General features: G+C 45.4%; 1 protein-coding gene across 1 annotated transcript in view; it reads right to left on the reverse strand.

Moving 5' to 3' along the window:
- Positions 1-3,829: 3,829 nt before the first annotated feature.
- Positions 3,830-25,060, reverse strand: part of LOC119956182 (serine/threonine-protein phosphatase 2B catalytic subunit beta isoform) — a 102,999-nt gene continuing 81,768 nt past the window's right edge. The window contains exons 8-14 of the mRNA XM_038783122.1: positions 24,737-24,831; positions 23,750-23,875; positions 23,552-23,629; positions 22,579-22,660; positions 21,557-21,654; positions 6,574-6,603; positions 3,830-4,027 (exon numbers count right to left, since the gene is read on the reverse strand). Of these exons, the coding sequence (XP_038639050.1) occupies positions 3,849-4,027; positions 6,574-6,603; positions 21,557-21,654; positions 22,579-22,660; positions 23,552-23,629; positions 23,750-23,875; positions 24,737-24,831 (688 nt within the window). The 3' untranslated portion in view covers positions 3,830-3,848. The remainder of the gene's footprint in view (positions 4,028-6,573; positions 6,604-21,556; positions 21,655-22,578; positions 22,661-23,551; positions 23,630-23,749; positions 23,876-24,736; positions 24,832-25,060) is intronic.

Genomic DNA, 25,060 nt, shown 5'->3' on the forward strand with positions numbered 1-25,060 from the left:
ATCAAGGACACGCAGTAGCTGTTCCTTGAACGAGCTCCACATTTCAATTGTGCCCATCGCCTGCAGTTTCCCTCCCCATCCGATGCATCTCAAGTCTTGTCTCATCGCATCATAATTGCTTTCCCCCCAGCAATAACTCTTGCCCTGCGGTATATACCTATCCCTTTCCATCGCTAAAGTAAACGTAATCGAATTGTGGTCACTATCACCAAAGTGCTCACCTACCTCCAAATCTAACACCTGTCCTGGTTCATTACCCAGAACCAAATCCAATACGACCTCGCTTCTTGTTGGCCTATCGACATGTGTCAGGAAACCCTCCTGCACACATTGGGCAAAAACCGGACCCATCTAAAGTACTCTAACTATAGCGTTTCCAGTAAATATTTGGAAATTTAAAGTCCCCCATAACAACTACCCTGTTACTTTCGCTCCTATTCAGAATCATCTTTGCAATCCTTTCCTCTACATCTCTGGAACTTTTCAGAGGCCTATAGAAAACTCCCAACAGGGTGACCTCTCCTTTCTTGTTTCTAACCTCAGCCCATACTACCTCAGTAGATGAGTCCTCATCAAATGTCATTTCTGCCACCGTAATACTATCCTTGACTAACAATGCCACCCCTCCCCCTCTTTTACCACGTTCCCTGGGCTTACTGAAATATCTATACCCCGGCACCTGCAACATTAGCTAAACAAAACATTCGCCATTTCTACATGTGCTGCTAGTGGAAGATACCGGGCATCAACAGCCACGGCGATAACACGTGAACAAATTAGCAATAGCATCATGGAAGTCCTCCAGTGCAGAAGGAGGCCATTTGGCCCATCGGGTCCGCACCAACACTCTGAAAGAGCACCTTATCTAGGCCCATTCCACCACCCTACCACCATAACCCCACCTAACCTGCACATCCTTGGACACTAAGGGGCAAGTTAGCATGGCCAATCCACCTAATCTGCACATGTTTGGACTGTGGGAGGAAACCAGAGCACCCGGAGGAAACCCACAGAGTTAGGAAGAACGTGCAGACTCCACAGTGATCCAAGGCCAGAATTGAACCCAGGTTCTCGACACAGTGGCTAGCACTGCTGCCTCACAGCACTTGGCATTGTGAGGCAGTAGCGCTACTACTGTGCCGTGCCACACCTCCCCCCAATAGAGGAACAACTGGACGAGTGGGCAAAGGTAGCTACAATACGTCCATTGTGCTCATCAATTGCAATTAGAATTTTTAAAATGAGTTATTTAATTACTCCAATTGCCCCTACTCATCATGGATGGCCCGAATTATCTTCAGCTGCCCCTACTCAAATCTGGATTTTATTAAGTTATTGTTGGTTGATGGATAAATGTTTGCAATCCATCGAGTAACCAGACACGGACTATGGTTTAATGTTCTATCCATGATACTCTCAGTAATGCACCTGGAATGTGAGCCAAGGTTATGCAACATCCTCACTCAATGTTTGGAAGGGGTACAGCGATATTCTCAATAGGGGACAAAATGTACACATACAGCATGGGGGACGGGAGATGAAGATTGAACGCTGCGAGGAACCATTTCCATTCTTGCTTACAAGTTGATCACAAACGCAAGTCCAGATGAAAAATACCGTCAGCTGTCAAACTAAAACTCCATTATAATTAGACATTAAACCATCAAATGTAAAGCCGGTAATTTTGAGTAGTCAGCACTTGCAGGAGGGGGAAGAACAGGGGAAAGAATCCACCCTCGGATCACAGTGTTTAAAATCTCTGCCATCTCAGGGCGAGGAACCACGGGCAGGACAATGAATATATCCATAAAAACTCAGCACTCAACGGACTCTCATCTAATCCACCCCAGAGGCTGACTGACCGCCACGTTTACCTTTGAGAGACTGATCGTTACCGACGCCTCGGGCAAAGACTGCAAGGAACTTGACCGTTTTCAACAGAGGAGAAAGAACAAATCGACACCGTCAATAAAAGTAGTGGCCCATACACAACATTTATTGTGTACCGTCTTAAAAAATATTTAAATATTTCAGAGCAGGCTTCCAGCTTCCAGCTGAGACAGATTTATGTACATGTGCTCATGGCAAACAGAAAAAAAAAAGGTGGTTGGGGGGGAGAAAGCGGGGAGACTTTTGTTTTTCTCAGTTTGGCGATGGGGTGGGTGGGAGGGGGGGAAAGAGAGAAAGCGGGGATACTTTTCCCATGATGTATATTGTCAATTCGACGATGGGGCGGGGGGGTGGGGGGGAGAAAGTGGGGAGACTTTTGTTTTTCCCATGATGTATGTCGTCAGTTCGGCGATGGGGTGGGGGGGGAAGAGAGAGAAAACGGGGAGACTTGTTTTTCCCATGATGTATGTCGTCAGTTCGGCGATGGGGTGGGGGGGGGGAAAGAGAGAGAAAACGGGGAGACTTGTTTTTCCCATGATGTATGTTGTCAGTTTGCTGATGGGGTGGGGGGGGGGGGGGGGGGGGGGGGGGGGGAAGAGAGAGAAAACGGGGAGACTGGTTTTTCCCATGATGTATGTTGTCAGTTCGCTGATGGGGTTGGGGTTGGGGGGGGGGGGGGGGGGAGGAAATTGAGAAATGGATCAAGTCATGAATGCATAGATATGCAGCCAAGTACTGTGACAATCAGTATCATTATTAATCGAATAAAACATGACCCTTTTTGACACGATGATCTGGGCAGAGCAATCTGACAAAATTTGATTTACATGCAACCTTGATTTGACACGCCCACCACGATCCTGTTTGTAAACCAGGCATCGCATAAACAGAAACATTTCAGAAAAGCCTTAAGCTTTCTCACCCGGGCGGGATCGGTGCGAGGTCAGCCCGTCCAATGCTCACAATGCACTAAAAAGGTACCCGTTACATTTATGTAACCCTAGGATGCTGCCCTGTACATGATAAGTCTATATATTAAATATCTGCAAAATGAAAGAAAAAACATGCATACAAATTACACGGCTAAGCTCGGCAGACTTGATATGAATCAAATGTCTCACATAATGTACAAAATTCAATTAAAAGTACCTTTCAATTAATATTGTGTTTGGGATTTCATTCAAAATACCTGTTTGAACTTAAAAGGGGCCAGAAATGTCAGTTTCACAGCAGTTTGGGGGGGTTCTATGGGCCTGTGTCATTCTGGGTTAAAGAGCTTTGGTTTCTCGAAGCAAGCAACATTCCTACAAACTACAATGCAGCAATTTTAAACACAGGATGTCCCCATGGGAGGAATAAAGCCGAGTTCAGCATGTTACCCAGGCCCTGCCATCCAATAGGCTTATTTTGGCATTGTCGAAATTTTAAAATACATCCCTTTTTGCAGCCTCTGAATTACTCTTTAAGACCATTCTACCATTTAAAAAGTCGCCTTTAGCAGACATCACAAAACAATATTCAGCAATAAATAGTCAGCTCTTCGGCGTTGGTTAAGATTTCTGTTCAAATTCGGATTGGAATCGACTATTCAAGATTCTGCTTGTAAACTTAACGGGTGTTGATGTCGATGGGTGGGAGATGCTATTCTAGATGTGATTGAGTGAAAACAGTACGGTCTTTCCAAGGGTGCAGAAGTCTTGAATAGATGCTGCATGCACTTGAATCTTCATCTACCACAGGCCGTTCTCTCAAAGGCAGGGTGGCTTTACCATATCTGATCATCTTAAAAAGGTCACCAAATTTGTCCAGCCATTCAAAAACATACGGGTAGATCGCTTTGGCCAAGAAACTGAAGCCATTTCAGAAGCTGTGATTCGGGGGGGGGGAGAGAATCTCAGGCGATGAGAGAGTGAGGGGGGGGGGGGTGGGGGGGGGGGGGGGGGGGGAGAGAGAGACGGTCACTGTATGTTGCTGGTGCCAGTTCCATTGTTCTCGTTAGTATTTGTCGTGTTCACTGAATTGATGCCATCTTGCTGAGGAGCATCCTTCCGTGGGGGCATCCGCTCGTTGATCCTGTCCAGGCCCTTGGCCTCTTCGAAACTGCAGATTTTGTGCTGTGGCGAGAATCCTTTGATGGCTTTTAATGAAATGCAGAACAAACAGGTGAGTAATGGAAACGAAGCAGCAGAAAGAAACAGCAAACGGGTTGCTCAAAAACAGAGGCGCCGGGCAGCTTTAAGAACGCTTCGGCTCATCTCCAAGTGAAACATTTGTGTCACTTGCTCACCAACATAATAATCTGTCGCCAGACACTGCTCCACCACACCGGAGAGAAACATGGCACTGAGCACAGAGCACCCAAGTCCGATTGAACCGAGCTGCTCGAGAACTATCAGGGAAAAGGACAGTGCCTATGAGGGCTGGATTTTTCCCGATATCAAATTGGGGTAAGCAAGGTCTCCCCTGCCCCGCGAAGGTGACCAAAACAGTAGGATATTCTGGTGAAGGGCTGCACGGTGGCGCAGTGGGTTAGCCCTGCTGCCTCACGGCGCCAAGGTCCCAGGTTCGATCCCGGCTCTGGGTCACTGTCTGTGTGGAGTGTGCACATTCTCCCCGTGTCTGTGTGGGTCTCACCCCCTCCACCCCACAAACCTAAAAAGATGTGCAGGGTAGGCGAATTGGCAATGTTAAATTGTCCCTTAATTGGAAAACAAAAAGAATTGGGCCCTCTAAATTTATCAAAAACAAAGAATTATCTGATGAGGTTTGACAAGAGCAGGGAAGTAACAGCCAGGATCTGAAAATTGCCATTTTCCTCACCTCCCTTGGCTACATGCGTTTTACAGTCAAGGATTCTACAGCCCCGTGTGACCAGCCATTCCCCACCTCCACCCCGAGTGAAATCAGATAAGAGCGATCATTGGAATGGCTTTTTTTTTTTAAAAGCCTGTGCGCGTGAATCAGTTCATTTTTAATTAGTTTGGTTTGGGTTTTTGCATTTGCAACCAGAATTCTGAGCCAATCTGTGGGATCGAATTTCCAAGCGTGCGCCAATGACAGGGAGCCTCGCAGCTAGCGGCCGATGGAGCAAGCGACGGGCTGAATCCTATCATCGCATCCAACTCAGAGTCTACTGGAAGGACGAGGCAAGAATAGAAACAAAAGATTTTAAACACGGAGGAATATGTTGGTGAGTTTGATTTCAAATAACGCTAATCAAAGTCAGGCCATTTAAAAAATAAGTTTTAAAGAGTTACATATCAGTGCAGTCATACATGTGGCCGACTCGATTATATGACGCTGCTTACAATAATGTTAGCAGAGCTTCGACTGGTGGTACTCAAAAATTTAATACAAACATACTTAACAAATTTTTGCAAGATAATTAACTATTTGATAACTCTACCAACACCCATATAAAAGTATCACATTTAACAATTAAAATGTTTATTGTGAAGTAGTTTACCAGAAGAAAATAAGCATCTATTATAACCCTGTCACCTTGCGTGAAGGTAGTTGAAAAGGCCAACACCAATACCTTTAATCAGAGGGCCTTCAACATATTTGCAGTTTAAAATCTATCACCATTAATCTTGCACAACCAGGCAATGTGAGCCAAATACTAATCTATATAAAGACAAGGTGCAACCTTATCTTTGACAGATCATAAGTGAACTGAAGACCTATTCCAGTACAGCTTTGAAAGGTGAGATCTGGAGGCAGCTTAGATGGATGGATAGCGATTTTCCTTTTAATAGTTTTGAGTTGGTTTGCCTGATTCCTTCAGATTTGGATGCATCAAGCTGTTCCAGGGGAAATCACAATTTATTCAGCTGCATATTCAAAGATCCACAAATTGAGACATGGTTTGAGATTCAAACTGCCCCAATCTCGCCCCCTCAATGTTGATTTGAGTATTGCCGAATTCGTACTCCACAAATGCTGCAACGTCCAACCCTGTGCGGCTTGAGCTTAGCCACTCCCCGGAACCAACTCGTGGGTCCCACTGGGAGCAGCGTGCTCCCCCGCTTTCAACTATTCGCCTTTGGAACCAGCTGTGCAAATCGTTTCGAAGGGGCAGCTCCAAGGCCCAGTAGCCTCGCCCACATTAGTCCAGATGGAAAGCTAGAAGATGCTGGAACGGGCAATTGATCTTCGGCTCACTTACTGTCAAGACGGTGGTGCACTTGGCTTCCAAGAATCAAACAAACATGCAAACTGGTTCAGCACACACACACATGCAGTAACGGCAAACACTGGAACGACATCACTAACATACAGAAATTGATGAAACATGCTGGATTTAAAATGACAAAGCTGTCAAATGAAATCAATCAGCTACCGACTCACTCCCATAATATCAGAGTACAAGATGACAGACAGGTTTGTTTCGATTCACTAGCTTTCGGAGCGCAGCTCCTTCATCAGGTGAATGAAGAGGTGGGTTCCACAAACACATAAGATGACAGACAGTGAGACGACTACACCTAACTCACCTTCGCAAAGAAAAAAAATATATAATATTCCTCCAAAATATTGTATACTCACGATAAAAATGATGATAAACCAATTCAATTCCTGCTTGTGCAAGTTAAGATACACCCAACATCCAATCATATTTACCCACCCATACATCCCCTCCAAACTCCACACCACATCTGACTGTTGACACACTGGGCGTACCTTCATCAGCCTCAATTGCCTCAACTGTGGCTGTACAGAAGTGAGTAGACGCATGCAAAATGAATGAGAGAGATGAGTAGCGTGGTATTTCATAGAAATAGCAAGGAACAAACAGCAGCAAATCACATTATCCCCAGTCAGAACCGCAGCAAACTCCCGATTCAGATTGCAGCTTTGTTACACAAAAGCATTAATACACAATATCAGAAATAAGTTACAGCAAACATTTACCATTTCTTCAAACCACAATTCATACTGAAACTTTAATGCAAAACAATCCAAAGATTTGCAGGTTAGGTGGATTGGCTATGATAGAATTGCCCCTTAAAATCAAATCTAATTGATTGACTAGATAGTGGAGTAACTAAACCTGAGGGCAGAGATCGGTATTTAGCATTTAATTTTACAGTAAAAATCTAGCGTCAGGGCCAGATAGTTAATTGTAACTCAATCTAACAATAATTCAAGTGTTTATTTCAAATTAATTAATTAGTGCTTAAATGTCACTCAGCAGGGTGCAGTGCTCCAAATGTGAGATGTGGCAGCTCTGTGACGCTTCCAGTGTTCGGGTCAACTGCATCTGCAGCAAGTGTAACCAATGGCAGCTCCTCACAGACCACGTGGTTTGATTGGAGCAGCAATCGGATGCACTTAGGAGCATGCACGTGGCGGAAAGCATCTTAGATAGGAGTTATAGAAATGTGGTCACCCCCAAGGTACAGGCAGAGAGATGGATGACTACCAGAAGGGGCAGGCAGTCAGTGCAGGAATCCCCTGCGTCATGTAAGAGTACCTTTAAGAAATGGATGTTTAAGCAATGTACCTTTAAGAAATAAAGCAGCTGATATTACTGAGGAGATGTCAGAGTGTGGGTGGAGCTGGGTTTTTAGCTCAGTCATTTTGCAGTGTTTTGGTTTCAGTTTTGAGAGAGCGCAGCTGAAAAGTGCCTGGCTGGTTTGCTGTGAGCTGTTTGAAAGGAAAAGCCAGTTTTGAGGAAAAGAGCTTGGGTGTGTCGGTGTTTGCAGTGAGCTGGATCTGCTGTGATCTCTGCCATGAAAGATTATCTCTGAATCATTTGGGTGATTTAAACTGATAATAGTAATGTCTTTAACCTGATGTGTTTTTGTTTAAAGGTGTTAAGTCTTTTGGAGGTTTGAAGGAACATTTTGAGGGATTATTTAGTGTTGTATTATTTTCGGGGTTATCTTTGAAGTAAGGTGTGTTAAGGGATCCAATGTTTATTTAAAAAGGTTAAGTTGAATTCATGGAATAAACATTGTTTTGTGTTTAAAATCCTGTGTCCATAATTGTAACACCACCACTGGAGAACAAGCCATGTGCTTCAAAAGCAACAATACATTAAAGGGAGAGGTTGGTTGAACTCCATGATACATTTTGGGGTTCTGAAAACGCCGCTCCCAAAACAGCTATGGTTGTCCCCCTCTCGAACAGGTATACCGCTTTGGATACAGTAGGGAGGAATAGCTTATCAAGGGCCAACAGCAGCAGCCAGAGCAGTGGCACCACGGCTGGCTCTGATGTTCAGCAGGGAGGGTTAAAGCACAAAAGAGCAATAGTCATAGGGGACTCTATAGTCAGGGGCACAGATAGGCGCTTCTGTGGACGTGAAAGAGACTCCAGGATGGTATGTTGCCTCCCTGGTGCCAGGGTGTCTCAGACGGGTAGCGGGCATCCTGAAGGGGGAGGGCAAACAGGCAGAGGTCGTGGTACATATTGGTACTAACGACATGGGCAGGAAGGGGGATGAGGTCCTGCAGCAGGAGTTCAGGGAGCTAAGCAGAACATTAAAAGACAGGACCTCCAGGGTTATAATCTCGGGATTACTCCCTGTGCCACGTGCTAGTGAGGCTAGAAATAGGAAGATAGAGCAGCTAAACACATGGCTAAACAGCTCGTGTCGGACGGAGGGTTTCAATTATCTGGACCATTGGGAGCTCTTCCGGGGCAGGTGTGACCTGTATAAGAAGGACAAGTTGCATCTAAACTGCAAAGGCATAAATATCCTGGCCGCGAGGTTTGCTGGTGTCACACGGGAGGGTTTAAACTAGCATGGTAGGGGGGTGGGCACCGGAGCAATAGGTCAGAAGGTGAAAGAATGGAGGGAGAACTAGGAAATAGGGCCAGTATGGCTCTGAGGAAGAGCAGACAGGTAGATGGTGCTGAAAACAGTGGGACTGGTGGCCTGAGGTGCTTGGGGCAGCATAGTGGTTAGCACAACTGCTTCACAGCTCCAGGGTACCAGGTTCAATTCCCAGCTTGGGTCACTGTCTGTGCAGTCTGCACATTCTCCCAGTGTGCGCGTGGATTTCTTCCGGGTGCTCCGGTTTCCTCCCACAGTCCAAAGATATGCAGATTAGGTGGATTGGCCATGATAAATTGCCCTTAGTGTCCAAAATTGCCCTTAGTGTTGGGTGGGGTTACTGGGTTATGGGGATAGGGTGGAGATGTGGGCCTGGGTAGGTTGCTCTTTCCAAGAGCCGGTTCAGACTCGATGGGCCGAATGTCCTCCTTCTGTACTGTAAATTCTATGATTCTGTGTTTTAATCCAAGAAGTATAACAGGTAAGGCAGCTGAATTTAGAGCTTGGATTAGTACTTGGAACTGTGATGTTGCCATTACAGAGACCTGGTTGAGGGAAGGACAGGATTGGCAGCTAAACATTCCAGGGTTTAGATGTTTCAGGCGGGATAGAGGGAGATGTAAAAGGGGTGGAGGAGTTGCGCTACTGGTTAGGGAGAATATCACAGCTGCACTGCGGGAGGACACCTCAGAGGGCAGCGAAACTATATGGGTAGAGATCAGGAATAAGAAGGGTGCAATCACAATGTTAGGGGTTCACGACAGGCCACCCAACAGCCAGCGCGAGATGGAGCAGCAGATAGGTAGACAGAGTTTGGAAAGGAGTAAAAGCAACAGGGTTGTTGTGATGGACTTTACCTTCCCCAATATTGATTGGGACTTACTTAGTGCTAGGGGCTTGGACGGGGCAGAGTTTGTGAGGAGGATCAAGGAGGGCTTCTTAAAACAATATGTAGATAGTCCAACGAGGAAAGGGGCTGTATTGGACCTGCTATTGGGGAATGAGCCCGGCCAGGTGGTAGATGTTTCAGTAGGGGGGCATTTTGGGAACAGTGACCATAATTCAGTAAAAATTGTTGGTGGACAAGGATAAGAGTGGTCCTCGGGTGAATGTGCTAAATTGGAGGAAGGCTAATTATAACAATATTAGGCAGGAACGGAAGAACCTAGATTGGGGGCGGATGTTTGAGGGTAAATCAACATCTGACATGTGGGAGGCTTTCAAATGTCAGTTGAAAGGAATTCAGGACCGGCATGCTCCTGTGCAGAAGGATAAATACGGTAAATTTCGGGACCTTGGATAACGAGAGGTATTGTAGGCCTCGTCAAAAAGAAAAAGGAGGCATTTGTCAGGGCTAGAAGGCTGGGAACAGACGACGCCTGTGTGGAATATAAAGGAAAGTAGGAAGGAACTTAAGCAAGGAGTCAGGAGGGCTAAAAGGGCTCACGAAAAGTCATTGGCAAATAGGGTTAAGGAAAATGCCAAGGCTTTTTACATAGAACATAGAACAGTACAGCCTTCGGCCCTCGATGTTGTGCCGAACAATGATCACCCTACTCAAACCCTATACCGGTAACCCAAACAACCCCCCCTTAACCTTACTTTTTAGGACACTACGGGCAATTTAGCATGGCCAATCCACCTAACCTAACTTTACATGTACATAAAAAGCAAGAGGGTAGCCAGGGAAAGGGTTGTCCCACTGAAGGATAGGCAAGGGAATCTATGTGTGGAGCCAGAGGAAATGGGCGAGGTACTAAATGAATACTTTACATCAGTATTCACCAAAGAGAAGTAATTAGTGGATATTGAGTCTGGAGAAGGGTGTGTAGATAACCTGGGTCATATTGAGATCCAAAAAGACGAGGTGTTGGGTGTCTTGAAAAATATTACGGTAGATAAGTCTCCAGGGCCTGATGGGATCTACCCCAGAATACTGAAGGAGGGAGGAGAGGAAATTGCTGAGTCCTTGACAGAAATCTTTGGATCCTCACTGTCTTCAGGTGATGTCCCAGAGGACTGGAGAATAGCCAATGTTGTTCCTTTGTTTCAGAAGGGTAGCAAGGATAATCCAGGGAACTACAGGCCGGTTAGCCTTACGTCAGTGGTAGGGTAATTACTGGAGAGAATTCTTCGAGACAGGATCTACTCCCATTTGGAAGCAAGTGGACGTATTAGCGAGAGGCAGCACGGTTTTGTGAAGGGGAAGTTGTGTCTCACTAACTTGGCAGAGTTTTTCGAGGAGGTCACAAAGATGATTGATGCAGGTGGGGCAGTGGATGTTGGCTATATGGACTTCAGTAAGGCCTTTAACAAAGTCCCTCATGGCAGACTGGTACAAAAGGTGAAGTCACATGGGATCAGGGGTGAGCTGGCAAGTTGGACAGAACTGGCTAGGTCACAGATGGCAGAGAGTAGCAATGGAAGGGTGCTTTTCTGATTGGAGGGCTGTGACTAGTGGTGTTCCGTAGGGATCAGTGCTGGGACCATTGCTGTTCGCAGTATATATAAATGATTTGGAGGAAAATGTAACTGGTCTGATTAGTAATTTGCGAAAGACACAAAGGTTGGTGGAATTGCGGACAGCGATGAAGACTGTCAGAGGATACAGCAGGATTTAGACAGTCTGGAGACTTGGGCGGAGAGATGGCAGATGGGGTTTAATCCGGACAAATGTGAGGTAATGCATTTTGGAAGATCAAATACAGATAGGGAATATACAGTGAATGGTAGAACCCACACGAGTATTAATAGTCATAGAGCTCTAAGTGTACAGGTACACAGGTCACTGAAAGGGGCAACACAGGTGGGGAAGGTAGTCAAGAAGGCATACGGCATGCTTACCTTCATTGGCCGGGGCATTGAGTATAAAAATTGGGCAGTCATGTTGCAGCTGTACAGAACCTTAGTTAGGCCACACTTGGGAGTATAGTGTTCAATTCTGGTCGCCATACTACCAGAAGGATGTGGAGGCTTGGAGAGGGTGCAGTAGAGATTTACCAGGATGTTGCCTGGTATGGAGGGCATTAGCTATGAGAGGTTGAATAAACTCGGTTTGTTCTCACTGGAACGATGGAGGTTGAGGGGCGACCTGATAGAGATCTACAAAATTATGAGGGGCATAGACAGAGTGGCTAGTCAGAGACTTTTTCCCAGGGTACGGGGTCAATTACTAGGGGGCATAGGTTTAAGGTGCAAGGGGCAAGGTTTGGAGGAGATGTACGAGGCAAGTTTTTTTCACAGAGGGTAGTGGGTGCCTGGAACTCGCTGCCGGAGGAGGTGGTGGAAGCAGAGACGATAGCGACATTTAAGGGGCATCTTGACAAATACATGAATAGGTTGAGAATAGAGGGATACGGACCCTGGAAGTGTAGAAGATTTTAGTTTAGACGGGCAGCATGGTCGGCGCAGGCTTGGAGGGCCAAAGGGCCTGTTCCAGTGCTGTACTTTTCTTTGTTCTTTTCTTTTTAAGTGGGTGTCCAGATTAGGTGGGGTTACAGGGATTGAGCAGGGGAATGGGCCGAGATAGGGTGCTCTTTCAGAGGGTCGGTGCAGTCATGATGGGCCAAATGGCCTCCTTCTGCACTGTAGGGATTATATGGATACACTGCAACAGGACAAGTGGTAATACAGCTTTGAAGGAAGGATACTGACGGTTCCCTAGCTGGGATACTTGTATCATCGACAGCCACAGGGGAGGTGCCTGAAGATTGGAGGGTAGCAAATGTTGTCATCTTGTTTAAGAAGGGCTGTCGGAATAAGCTTGGGAACTACAGCCCGGTTGGCCGTACTTCTGCAAAGGGTAAATTGTTCGAAGGTATTCTGAAGGACAGGATCCACAGGCAATTAGACCGGCAAGGGCTAATTAGGGAAAGTCAGCACGGCTTTGTAAGGGGAAAGTCATATCTCACGAATTTGATTGAGTTTTTTTGAAGGAGTAACAAAGAAGGTAGATGAGGGCAGTGCGGTCGACGTTGCCGACATGGACCTTAGCAAGGCCTTTGACAAGGTACCGCATGACAGGTTGTTGCAAAAAGTTAAATCTCACGGAATCCAGGGTGAGGTAGCCAATTGGATACAAAATTGGCTTGGCGACCGAAGACAAATGGTGGTTGTGGAGGGTTGTTTTTCAAACTGGAGGCCTGTGACCAGCGGTGTGCCTCAGGGATAAGTGCTGGGTCCACTGTTATTTAGAACATAGAACATAGAACGATACAGCGCAGTACAGGCCCTTCGGCCCTCGATGTTGCACCGACATGGAAAAAAAAAACTAAAGGCCATCTAACCTACACTATGCCCTTATCATCCATATGCTTATCCAATAAATTTTTAAATGCCCTCAATGTTGGCGAGTTCACTACTGTTGCAGGTAGGGCATTCCACGGCCTCACCACTCTTTGCGTAAAAAACCCACCTCTGACCTCTGTCCTATATCTATTACCCCTCAATTTAAGGCTATGTCCCCTCGTGCTAGCCACCTCCATCCGCGGGAGAAGGCTTTGTTTTGGTTAGTAAGTTTGCAGATGACACCAAGATTGGCGGTATCGAGGATAGTGATGAAGGTTATGCAAGATTACAACGGGATCTTGACCAATTGGGTCAGTGGCTGGGACTTTTTTCCTTTGGAGCATAGGAGAGATCTTATAGAGGTCTATAAAATAATGAGGAGCATCTTTCCCCAAAGGTAGAGGAGTCTCGAACTAGAGGACAGAGGTTTAAGGTGAGAGGGGAGAGACATAAAAGAGACCAGAGGGGAAATTTGTTCACAAGAGGGTGGTGAGCATCTGGAACGGCTGCCAGAGGCAGTGGTAGAGGCAGTTAGACAGTTACATGGGCAGGGTGGGTATAGAGGGATATGGGCCAAAAAAAACAAAAAGGAGCTCCCTTGTCCCTTTTCAAGATTTTGGTTCGGGTTTAGACTCTGACACCAATGATTTAAGATGATTGCACCAAGACTAGAGTCTCGATGATTGCATTTACTGTATATAATTAGTCTCCCCCAAACTGTCTGCCTCCAACAGTCATCTAAAATTTGATCTTTCTTTAATACATGGTTGTTAAACCATTCGTTTCTCTCCTTCAAAAAGTACCACAAATAACATTATTTGGAGATTTAATGAAAGCTTGAGGGAGGGGCAGGACTGGCAGCTCAATATTCTGAATCTTCAGGCAAGGTGAATGATGGGGGGGGGGGGGGGCGCATCCATCCTGCAGTGAGGGAGGGTGGCATCTTGGCAAGCTCAAGACCATATGCTTGGGACTTAAAAACAAAAAGGGGGCAATCACACTTCTGGGAGTGGACGAGAGGCTCCCAAACAGTCAGGGAGACATAACACAGCAGCTATATAGGCAAATCTCAGAAGTGTAAAAATAATAGGGTAATAATAGTACAGTATTTCAACTTCCCCAATATTAATTGGGATAGGCAAAGTGGGCAAGGCCTGTGGGGGGGGGGGGGGGGTGCAGAATTATTGAAGTGCACCCAGGAGAGCTTTTTGAGCCATCATGTCAAAAGTCCTACAAGAGAGGGGCGGAACAAAGCCGGGCCGGCGGTACAAGTGTCAGTGGGGGAGCATTTCGGTGATAGTGACCATAGCTCAGTAAGACTTAAGGCAATTATTAAAAAGGACTAAGACGAGGGCAGCACGGTGGCCCAATGGGTTAGCACTGCTGCCTCACGGCGCCGAGGTCCCAGGTTTGATCCCGGCTCTGGGTCACTGTCTGTGTGGAGTTTGCACATTCTCCCCATGTCTGCGTGGGTTTCGCCCCCACAAGCCAAAAATGTACAGGCTAGGTGGTTTGGCCACGCTAAATTGTCCCTTAATTGGAAAAAATTAATTGGGTACTCTAAATTTAAAAAAAAAAGGACTAGGCGTACTAGAAATAATTGTTTTTGAATTGGGGGTGGGATGGTTGATTTTAATAGGGTAAAACATGATCTGGTGAAAGTGAACTGGGAACTTGTAGGAAAATCCACATCAAAGTAGTGGGAGTCATTCAAAAATGAAGCAGAGAGAGTACAAAGCCAACACGTTACCGTAAATGTCAAGGGTGAGGCTAAAAAACCCTCGATGTCAAGGGACATACACAGGATTGGATCAGGGAAAATAGGGAGGCTTACGGTGGTTACAGGGGGCTCAAAACAGTGGATGCCCTAGAGGTGTACAGAAAGCGCAGGGAGTACTTTAAAAAATAAGGAGAATGAAGATGGGGAATGAAAAATAATTGGCAAGCAAAATAAAAGCGATGTGTAGTATCAGTATATTAAGGGCAAGAGGGTAGCAAGGGAAAGGGTAGGGTCAATTAGGAACCAAAGTGGCAATTGGTGTGTGGAGCCGAAATACATAGGTGAGGTTTTAAATGAGTATTTTGTATCGGTGTTCATTATGGAGGATGAAATGAAATGAAATGAAAATCGCTTCTTGGCGCGAGTAGGCTTCAAATGAAGTTACTGTGAAAAGCCCCTAGTCGCCACATTCCGGCGCCTGTTCGGGGAGGCTGGTACGGGATGATGTAGATATAGAAAGCAGGGAGGGGGACGGTGATTATAATTGAGCAGATTAGTACTGAAAGGAGTGTGTTAGGGTCTTAGCAGGCTGAAAAGTGGATAAGTCCCCAAGCCCAGGTGAGATCCATCCTCGGATGCTGTGTGAGGCAAGGGAAGAGATTGCGGGGCTCTAACGCTGATTTTCAAATCCAGGAGAGTTGCCAGAGGATTGGAGGACCTGGAAGACATTATTCAAAGGAAGGAGGCGGAAAACAGGTTATTACAGGCAAGGGAGTCTAACGTTAGTGGCAGGGAAATTATTGGAGAAAAATCGGAGGGACAGAATTTCCACTTGGGCGAGGCGAGGATTGAATTGAGAATAGTCAGCATGGCTTTGTCAGGGAGGGAACATGTCTAACAAACTTGATTGAATTTTTCCAGGAGGTGACTAGGCGTGTAGATGAGGGCAGTGGAGTTGATATAGTCTGCATGGATCTCAACAAGGTCCTGAGTGGGACACATATCAAGGCGGTTAAGAGCCCACGGGATCCAGGGCAATTTGGCAAATGGGATCCAAAATTGGCTTAGTGGCAGGAGGTAATGGTTGAAGGTCGTTTCTTGGCCACTTTTTAAAACTTTATAAAGCTGAATGCTCAAGCTGCCCAGGAGAACTTTGAAATGAAGCTGGAGATGGTCATTTGGCACATCCTGCATCTGCCGGCTCCTCTGTCGGAGCTTTGCAATTAGTCCCATTCCTACACAATACCCTGAGAAATTTCCCCTTTTTAAGGATTTATCCAATTCTCTATTACGAGTTCCCACATGCTGACTGAAAATGTCTATTCCAAATCATCATCAGCTCACTGCGCAAAATAAGTCTCCCTTCTGGTTATTTTGTTTGTTTATGTTAAATGTGTCCTCTGTTTCTTGCCTTCCTGCCAGCGGAAGCAGTTTATCCACATTTACTTGATCAAAATATTTCATGTTTTTGAATTGCATTAATTCTGCTCAAAGGAACATAGACTCAGTTTCTCCACAGACTGGTGCTCCTCCTCTTCCCCAGTCAAGTTCTAGTAAGTCTATTCCCCTCAGACGCCTTGAACATCCTTCCTGAAGCGCTGTGCCAAGTTTTGAACAAGACCTAACCAGTGTATTATCAAGGTTCGCACAACTTCTTTGCTTTTGAGCTCCAAGCTTTGGTTTGTAAAACCAAGGCAACCCTTCCGCTCTCTAACCTCAAGCATCCGATTTTAATCACTCCACCAGTGATGGCCATGCCTTCAGCTACCTGGACCTTCAGCTCTAACACCATCCGGTACCTCCAAGGCTCCCTACCTCGCGTTCCTCCTTTAAGGCACTCGTCTGACCAAGTTTTTGGTTCCCTGACCTAACTGCTCCTTACGTGGTTCTGTCATATTGTCTTTTCGGATGCTCCTGTGGAGTGCTTCATGTTAACGGTGCCATATAAATAAACTGTTAATGTTTAAAATGGGTTTGCCTCCTTATCCTGCTACCTTTAAAGATTTGAGTATGTGAACCTCCATTGACCCCATCTACACCTCCTGCTGCCTGGGGAAAGCGGGCAGCATAATCAAGGATCCCTCCCACCCGGCTTACTCACTCTTCCAACTTCTTCCATCGGGCAGGAGATACAAAAGTCTGAGAACACACACGACTCCTAAACGACCCTCTTATGGACTGACCTCATTTAACAATACACCCCGAATGCTTCACCCGATGCCGGTGTCTATGTAGTTACATTGTGTACCTTGTGTTGCCCTATTATTTATTTTCTTTTATTTCCTTTTCACGTACTTAATGATCTGTTGAGCTGCTCGCAGAAAAATACATTTCACTGTACCTTGGTACACGTGACAATAAACAAAATCCGATGCAATGTCTCTTGTCCTGTATACCTTGTATATATAAACCTTTTTAAAGTGGTATCATTAATGGGTTAAACATGGTGTTGTTTCACCTTCCCCACTCCCAAAACCACAAAAATGCAACAAGTTAGCCTGTGTTGCCAATTGACAAGACATGCCAATGCTCCAGTGAGTGGTCTTACGGATAACTGGCTCCACATGTTCAGCAGGGGTTGAGAGAGATGAAAAGGCAGCCAGACAGATTTGCTCTTTCTTTCTGTTTTAAGAAAAATGAAAGGTGGAGGCGGAGGAGATTAGAATGCAGGCAGTGAGGAAGCGCTGGAGGAGATTAGAATGCAGGCAGTGAGGAAGCGCTGGAGGAGATTAGAATGCAGGCAGTGAGGAAGCGCTGGAGGAGATTAGAATGCAGGCAGTGAGGAAGCGCTGGAGGAGATTAGAATGCAGGCAGTGAGGAAGCGCTAGAGGAGATTAGAATGCAAGCACTTTGTTTGTCCAAGTCCAGCGACGGACGAAAGGGAAGTGCAGCCTTTTCATTACTTCGTATGACTGAACAAAGATAAATTGTACTTAAGTTTAATTGTTGATTTGCGTGTGAAATAAAGGAGCTCCAACAATAGTGCCTGTCCTCACCTTACCAAGTGTTGTCTTCCATCCACAAAATAATTGAAGGTCATGCGGGAGAGACAGGGAATGAAATTGGCCTCTGCCACTAGTGCAGAATGTGTTCATAGTGAATTGGTGCCTACTTAATCATTGATTTCAACGGCAAAGAAAGTCAAGCTTGGTGGAAACCAGACTGTCCATTTCCTATGAGCACATGTCACAATACTGGCCAAGATCAATTATACACCTGTAATATCCCATTTGAAATGTCAGGATGGGTACATTGTTATATAGTAGTGTAACCAGGAGGTGTTAGTAGATGTTACTCCGAGTGGGGTTATCTCCAAGTGTTTGCTGAAGGCTTCATTAAGGCAGGTTGAATCAATCCTACATGGAACTCTGACGAGTAATTAATTGCAGCTCCTCGTCAGAGGAGAAAGAACCAAGGTGCAAAATCTTCCGTCTCCTCGAGGATTAAATAAACCAATTTGATTCTGACAAGTAAAAGCTGCCAATCATTGTACGAGGATGATGAGGGGATAGATAGAGTGGACGTTCAGAGACTATTTCCTCGGGTGGATGTAGCTGTTACAAAGGGTCATGACTATAAGGTTCAGGGTGGGAGATATAGGAGGGATATCCGAGGTAGGTTCTTTACTCAGAGAGTGGTTAGGGTGTGGAATGGACTGCCTGCTGTGATAGTGGAGTTGGGCACTTTAGGAACTTTCAAGCAGTTATTGGATAGGCACATGGAGCACACCAGAATGTCAGGGTGTGGGATAGCTTGATCCTGGCTTCGGACAATGCTCCGCACAACATCGAGGGCCAAAGGGCCTGTTCTGTGCTGTACTGTTCCATGTATACACCGGTATAAATAGGAAACGGATTTGGAAGAAAGACCTGGGCCGGAATTTTCAGGTTGTTGTGATTCACCTCCCCCCCCACCCCCCCGCATGGCAGCGCACCCCTGCGGTGTGGGACGTCTTCAATAGGAAACCCCATTGACGATTGCTGCAGTTTTGAAACCAATTTTGATTTTACGTCCACAGAATCTAGGAATGTGCACTTGTGAAGCTGTGTCAGTCTGATCATGAGCGTTTCTGTCCTACGGGATACACGTCGTTTCTCATTGCAAGTGCAAATTTATGGATCATTTGAATTCCAGTCAAGTGTAATTTGGACATTTTTTTTTTCAGTGAAGGAAATCAGCTTTGTGAGCACTCACCATATTCTTAGAACTGGGATGAAATATTTGGGCTCACAGAGGGGCAGATGCCACCAAAACGTGAAGCATCAGAGTAATCTGACAGAGTAATCTAACAGTACCAATAATTTGCCACCAGGAAAGCATTCAGTCAAGGAAGTATATACCATTAATCTTACCTCAGTTGTTGGTAAACTTTGAAAGCCCATAATAAGGGATAAGGGTAGTAAACTCTTAGCAAGGCAAGGGTTGGGCAGGGGAAACTGAAAAATGTTGCTGACAGGTGACTGTGCTTCACAAAAGTAAGGTGAAAAAATAGCACAAGTGTTGTGGTTATATCTATGAATTTCAGAAGGTATTTTTCACAAGAGATTTGCTATGAAATCAACGATTCTTGGACTAGAGCAGGGGTGGGCAAACTTTTCCGTGCAAGGGCCACATTCAGAAATTCACAATTCACAAAGGGCCGCATAGTATATTAAGTAAAATAATTACTTCACCCGGTTATGATTCTGGGCGCCTCATATAGAACATAGAACAGTACAGCACAGAACAGGCCCTTCGGCCCTCGCCGTTGTGCCGAGCAATGATCACCCTACTCAAGTCAACGTATCCACCCTATACCAGTAAGTAACCCAACAGCCCCCCCCCCCCCCCCATTAACCTTAAAAAAAAATAAAAAAAAAAAAAAAATTTCTTTAAAAAAAAAAAATTTTTTTTTAATGACTTGGTGGGCCGCAGAAATACCTTTGGCGGGCCGCATGCGGCCCGCGGGCCGTAGTTTGCCCACCCCTGGACTAGAGCCTGTCAGGATACAACATTGGCAAGAGGACAGGAGGCAGAATTTGCGATAGCTAATTATTTTACCAGAGAGCAGGGTACAAGAGAAGTCCTATCAAGGTTTGTTGATGATACCAACTTGGGCGTCGAGGCAAACTTGTTGTAAGAGCACAGGTGGGGTCGCAGAGCAGGAAAATAAAACGGCAGATGTAATTTAGTGCAGGGAAATGCAGACCGATACATTTTCAGAAATGGCGGAATAAAACGCAAGATCCTGACCAGATGGCAGGAACTGACAAGATGTAACCGAGCAAATGTGCGGACCTTTAACTGGTGACGATTGTAGATAGAAAAGACCATAAAAAAGGCAAATAAAAATCCAACGTTCCTGTATAAAAGCAAGACCTTTGGTTGACCAATAGGGTCCAGCAAGAATGGTACAGAGAGAGGTTATTATGAAGCTGTGTCATTTTCCATTTGGAAAGGGCAAGGGGAAGAATCTAATAAAAATTTGAAAACACAATGAAAGGCGAGTGACACAAATAACAGACTGCTACTACTGGCTCGTGAATCAATTAACGAGGGGGGCACAGAAGATATCAACGGGGCAAAAGGGAGAACTCGGAATAATTTGTTGCATTCAGGTTATTACAACACAGAACATTTTACAAGTGGCTAATGAGGCAACGGCTATAAAATAATTTAAAGCAAAACTGGATCAGCATTTTAACAGGGGAAAAAAATGAAAGGATATGGGTTAGCACAAGGAGATGGGATTAGGGTGGACAGTTTTGGTTGAGCGGCTAGTATTAGCGTAGACGTTTTACGAGCACACGCACGCACACACACACTCACAAACTCTGAATTGTGTTCCCGCTGAAGTTTAGAAATATTTTGGGAATCAGCTTTCTCTCCCCCCTGCCCCGGTGTTGCAAAGTATTACAATCAAACCAGTTTGTCATTGGAATGGCACAGACTATTTTTATTTTGGAATAAAACAAGTATGCACACTCAAATGAAGTTAGATCATGAGCCGATGCAGGGATAAGGGTTTCCGCCCATTCAATGGGAATAACTGCAAAAGATTTGAGCACTATTTCAAACACTCACACTTGCACAAGCAACCAGCTAAGGTGCCGACATAAATCATTAACACACAGGCTTCACAATTCCTGCAGAGATGCTTCTGACGGTTATACAGACATAGAGCTACACCGAACACTGAGAAGGACAGACTCATAGGAGACTGCTTCATCTGCAGAGGAAGGAAAGGCAGGTGTACACGGTCTGAAAGCAAGCCGACAGCGCAGAGACACCAGCACACACAAACGCGAACAGAACACAAATACTGCGGGGTCATTTCATGAGGTGTGCTCCATGGTTACTGTGCTTCATTTTCTTCCTCTCCCCAAGAAAAAGGCTGATACGGCGGACAATAAATAAAATGGGTTTGCAGTACGGGGCGAGGCTTGCAATTGTGCGCATTCTAACCAGGTTTCGTATGGTCACGGTCAACATGAGATGCAGCCTGGCTCTTTAGCTAATGGTGTTCAGAGTGTTGGTGATAGGGTTTTAAATATTTAAATGTCTGAATTCACAACCAACGGACAGTTCTGCTGAAATAACCACCTTCTTTGAAAATATCAATAATCCAGGACCTAAAAAGAACCTCTGAGCAAAAGCCGGAAAAAATAAAAATTAATTGAAGAAAAACATGACCAATATTAGCTTTCATATCTAAACCCTGGTTAGCGTGCATTCATATTACCCAGGCTACGCGTAACGTTATACTTGGGTTCAGCCACCGAGGCAAGAGCTAAAAAGCATCACAAAGTCCCAACATGCATTAGGTGCAGTGCTAGTGAAACAGCGAGGCGTGCCCCAATCCACCTGAGGCACAGGAAGAGGCAATGCATCATTACCACTTTGCAAGGTCTGCCGTCCTCCTGCCAACACGCCACTTGGGAGCATTCCAGTGGGAGTTAATCCCTTCAGCGTCAGCACACTCTCACTCTCCTCTCTGTGAAGGTAGAACATTGGGAACGCATTCAGAATTGCACAGCAAGGGAAATAAAATTCCGACGTAAATGTAAACGGAACGTGGTCTGTTACTTGATGAGGAACTGTCATTTAAATTCCAAGGGGCTGGTTTAGCTCACTGGACTAAATCGCTGGCTTTTAAAGCAGACCAAGCAGGCCAGCAGCACGGTTCGATTCCCGTACCAGCCTCCCCGGACAGGCGCCGGAATGTGGCGACTAGGGGCTTTTCACAGTAACTTCATTGAAGCCTACTCGTGACAATAAGCGATTTTCATTTTCGTTTTCACCTCCCATTGCTTTGGAGTCAAATTTCCATCCACACGGTCAGTTTTCACCCGAGTGCCATTTGGCTATCCAGTCAAGTTCGATTAACTCATTGGATAATGTGTATTTTCTAGTGATGGTGGGGAGGGAGAAATGTGAAGAGGGCGCTACCGGGTTGTGAACAGGGGCCGGGTCGATTGCTCCCTTCCTCGTCAAGCTTGCACTGAGAGCGCAGCTATCTCAAGACGTCATCAATTTAGGAGCAACCCGTTCAAGATCACACCTCGTAGGCGAATTGCTCACCAAGACATGATGGAGGTGGGGAGACATTTTTACCTTGTGAACCCATGCTCCGATTTATAAAATGGATTAGCATGGAGCCACATAAAGAGAGATTAGGACCCTGATTATAACCTTCAGTTTGCTGAGAGGTTTTGAGGAAACCCCACAAACTTGAAAAAGTCTGTGAATGAGCACTTGAAACATTCAAAGCTATGGGCCGAATGTTGGACAGTAGGTTTTGTCGTTTTGTCAGGCTTGATGGGCCGAAGGGCCTCTTCTGTACTGTGTGACTCTATGACGACCTCAAGAGAGGAGCCCGATAAGATTATTAAATGGAACCCCACATTGAAACCCTCACCTGAGCACTGAGAATACTCTGGCCATTTTGCCAATCGCTCGAATTTTGTTCCGAATGATCTCCTTCCGTGCTGCAGCTGTACCTGTTTAAACATTAGACCAGGCTTGAAGCTCAATCACTTTGTCACAGTCTTTCTACATTGCATTCTCTCACCTACGGGTGGCTCACTGTGCTCCCCTTCTGCAGAGCTGAATGATTCAAATACCGTCCAGAGGTAGCTAATTTGCCAAGGTGATAACCGCCTTCAAAGGGGGAATCAGTGCGGCATCCAGGCTTGGGACAAGCTACAGTGTGGAGGCTACAATTCAAAGGTGGGTGGAAGACTGGTAAAAGGTGTCAGAATTCCTTGGGTAGCTGAAGGGAACTAGTCAGCCTCCACTAACAAAGAACCAATGCAAGTCCACCAAGCTCTCTTTCAAGCCGTCACTCAGGAACACACAAACGAGAAGCAGGAGGCCATTCATCCCCTCGAGCCCTCTCCACCACTCAGTACGATCATGGCTAATCCCATCTCGGCCCCATCTGCCTGCTCCCCATAGCCCTTCAACCCGCTACTGATTAAAAACACACCTCTCTCCTCCTTAAATGTGTTCAGTGTTCCGACATCCACCGCTTTCTGGGGTAGAGAATTCCACACGTTCACCACCCCTTGAGGACCGAAGGGCCTGTTCCTTGTGCTGTAGTTCTTTTGTTCTTTGAAGCAATCCTCCCTCATTTCTGCTTTAAATCTGCCACCTCTTAGCCTAAAACTATGACCGCTCGTTCGAGAATGTTCGAGAAAGGGGAAACGCCCGCTCTACGTCGACCCCGTCAATCTCCGCAACGGAAGCATTACGTTTGACGCAGAGACACCTCTACAAATAACAAATTCGGTGCTTTTGATACACAGCCTGTTACATGTTCTCAGAATTCTTACACCCTAAACACTCGTTGATGAATGGACTGCGCCGCACACGAAATGAAAAGCTCTTACCGTCAAATGCATCGTCGCCCTCCGACATGAGCTCATCGTCAGAGCAGATATTGAGGACGTTAACCAGCATCTCAGTGACTGCACAATAAGAAATAATTTTGTTTAATTTATGATTTCATCTGCGCCGCATGTTTCAATTTTTACCTTTGCTAATATTTTCAATTTACCTTTAGCAAAATGAGTGTTCAATAGCTATACCTTTTTCCCCGACAAACGGCAGCGACCACGTAAAGACGTCCATGAAGTTAGGCAGCCAGTAGGGGTGAGGAGAACAGTTGAACTGTCGAATATTCATCACATTGTTTTCATACTTCAATACAGCAGCTGAAATGAAACACAATCTCTCGGTGATATACTGAGCATGGCACTGTAGCATAGAGGGAGGCATTTCAAAGAGGTAAAGTCTTTATTTTGGACTGTTTTTAATGTGTCACTCTTTCCCAGGGTGGAGGGGTCAGTCACCAGGGGGCGTAGGTTAAAGGTCAGTGGGGCAAAGTTTAGAGGAGATGTGCGAGGCAGGTTTTTTACACAGAGGGTGGTGAGTGCCTGGAACGCGTTGCCAGGGGAGGTTGTGGAAGCAGATACATTAACAGCGTTCAAAAGGCATCTCGACAAATACATGGATAGGATGGGCATAGAGGGATACGGCAATAGGAAGTGCTGAGGGTTTTCCCACGTTGGTATCATGACCGGTACAGGCTTGGAGGGCTGAAGGGCCTGTTCCTTTGCTGTATTGTTCTTCGTTCTTTACTCTGAGGCGCCGAGTCTGTAAATGTATTGCGAAAGGTGAAACAGAGGTACATTGGCCAATTATTCTCTGGGTAATTCATGAATTAGCTCCTATTCATTTTTTTAAATTAAATTTGAAATACCCAATCCTTTTTTTTTTCAATTAAGGAGCAATTTAGCGTTTCCAATGCACATCTTTGGGTCGTGGGGGTGATTCCCGATACTGATCACTATCACACAGCTTGAGAGAGAGCGGGAGAGAGTACAGTCAAGTCATGATGTCCCCCCTACAATGAAATATTCTAGTGACAAGCTCTGGATGTGAAGATGACAACTGTCTAGGAGCACTCAATTTACAGCAATGTGCAAGTGGCTCTGTCAACGCTGAACTAAAAAGGAAAGATTCTTCTTTGAAAAAAAGGTACAAACCAATGAAATAAGGTACAAAGAACTTACCTTTATTATTGTAGACATCTAAATAGTTTGGTGCAGAAAATATTGTAATTAATGATGGGAATCCAGTGGTTTGGCTTTTTCTGTACATTCTGTAGCTGTAAAAACAAAAATATTGAAAACAATCATATTTAACTACATAATGAATTTAAAACCTATAATAAAACTAGCCTTGTAATTATTAGAACATTACCAGAACTGGGTGACCAAAGAAAAATAATACAGCATATTTCAGAACCTCAAAACATCCCTAAGCACTTTAAAGCAATTCAGTACTTTTGAAGTGTAGTCAATTATTACACAGGGAATCTCAACAGCCTTTTTACA

This window comes from Scyliorhinus canicula, chromosome 22, assembly GCF_902713615.1.
Source record: "Scyliorhinus canicula chromosome 22, sScyCan1.1, whole genome shotgun sequence".
NCBI lineage: Eukaryota > Metazoa > Chordata > Chondrichthyes > Carcharhiniformes > Scyliorhinidae > Scyliorhinus > Scyliorhinus canicula.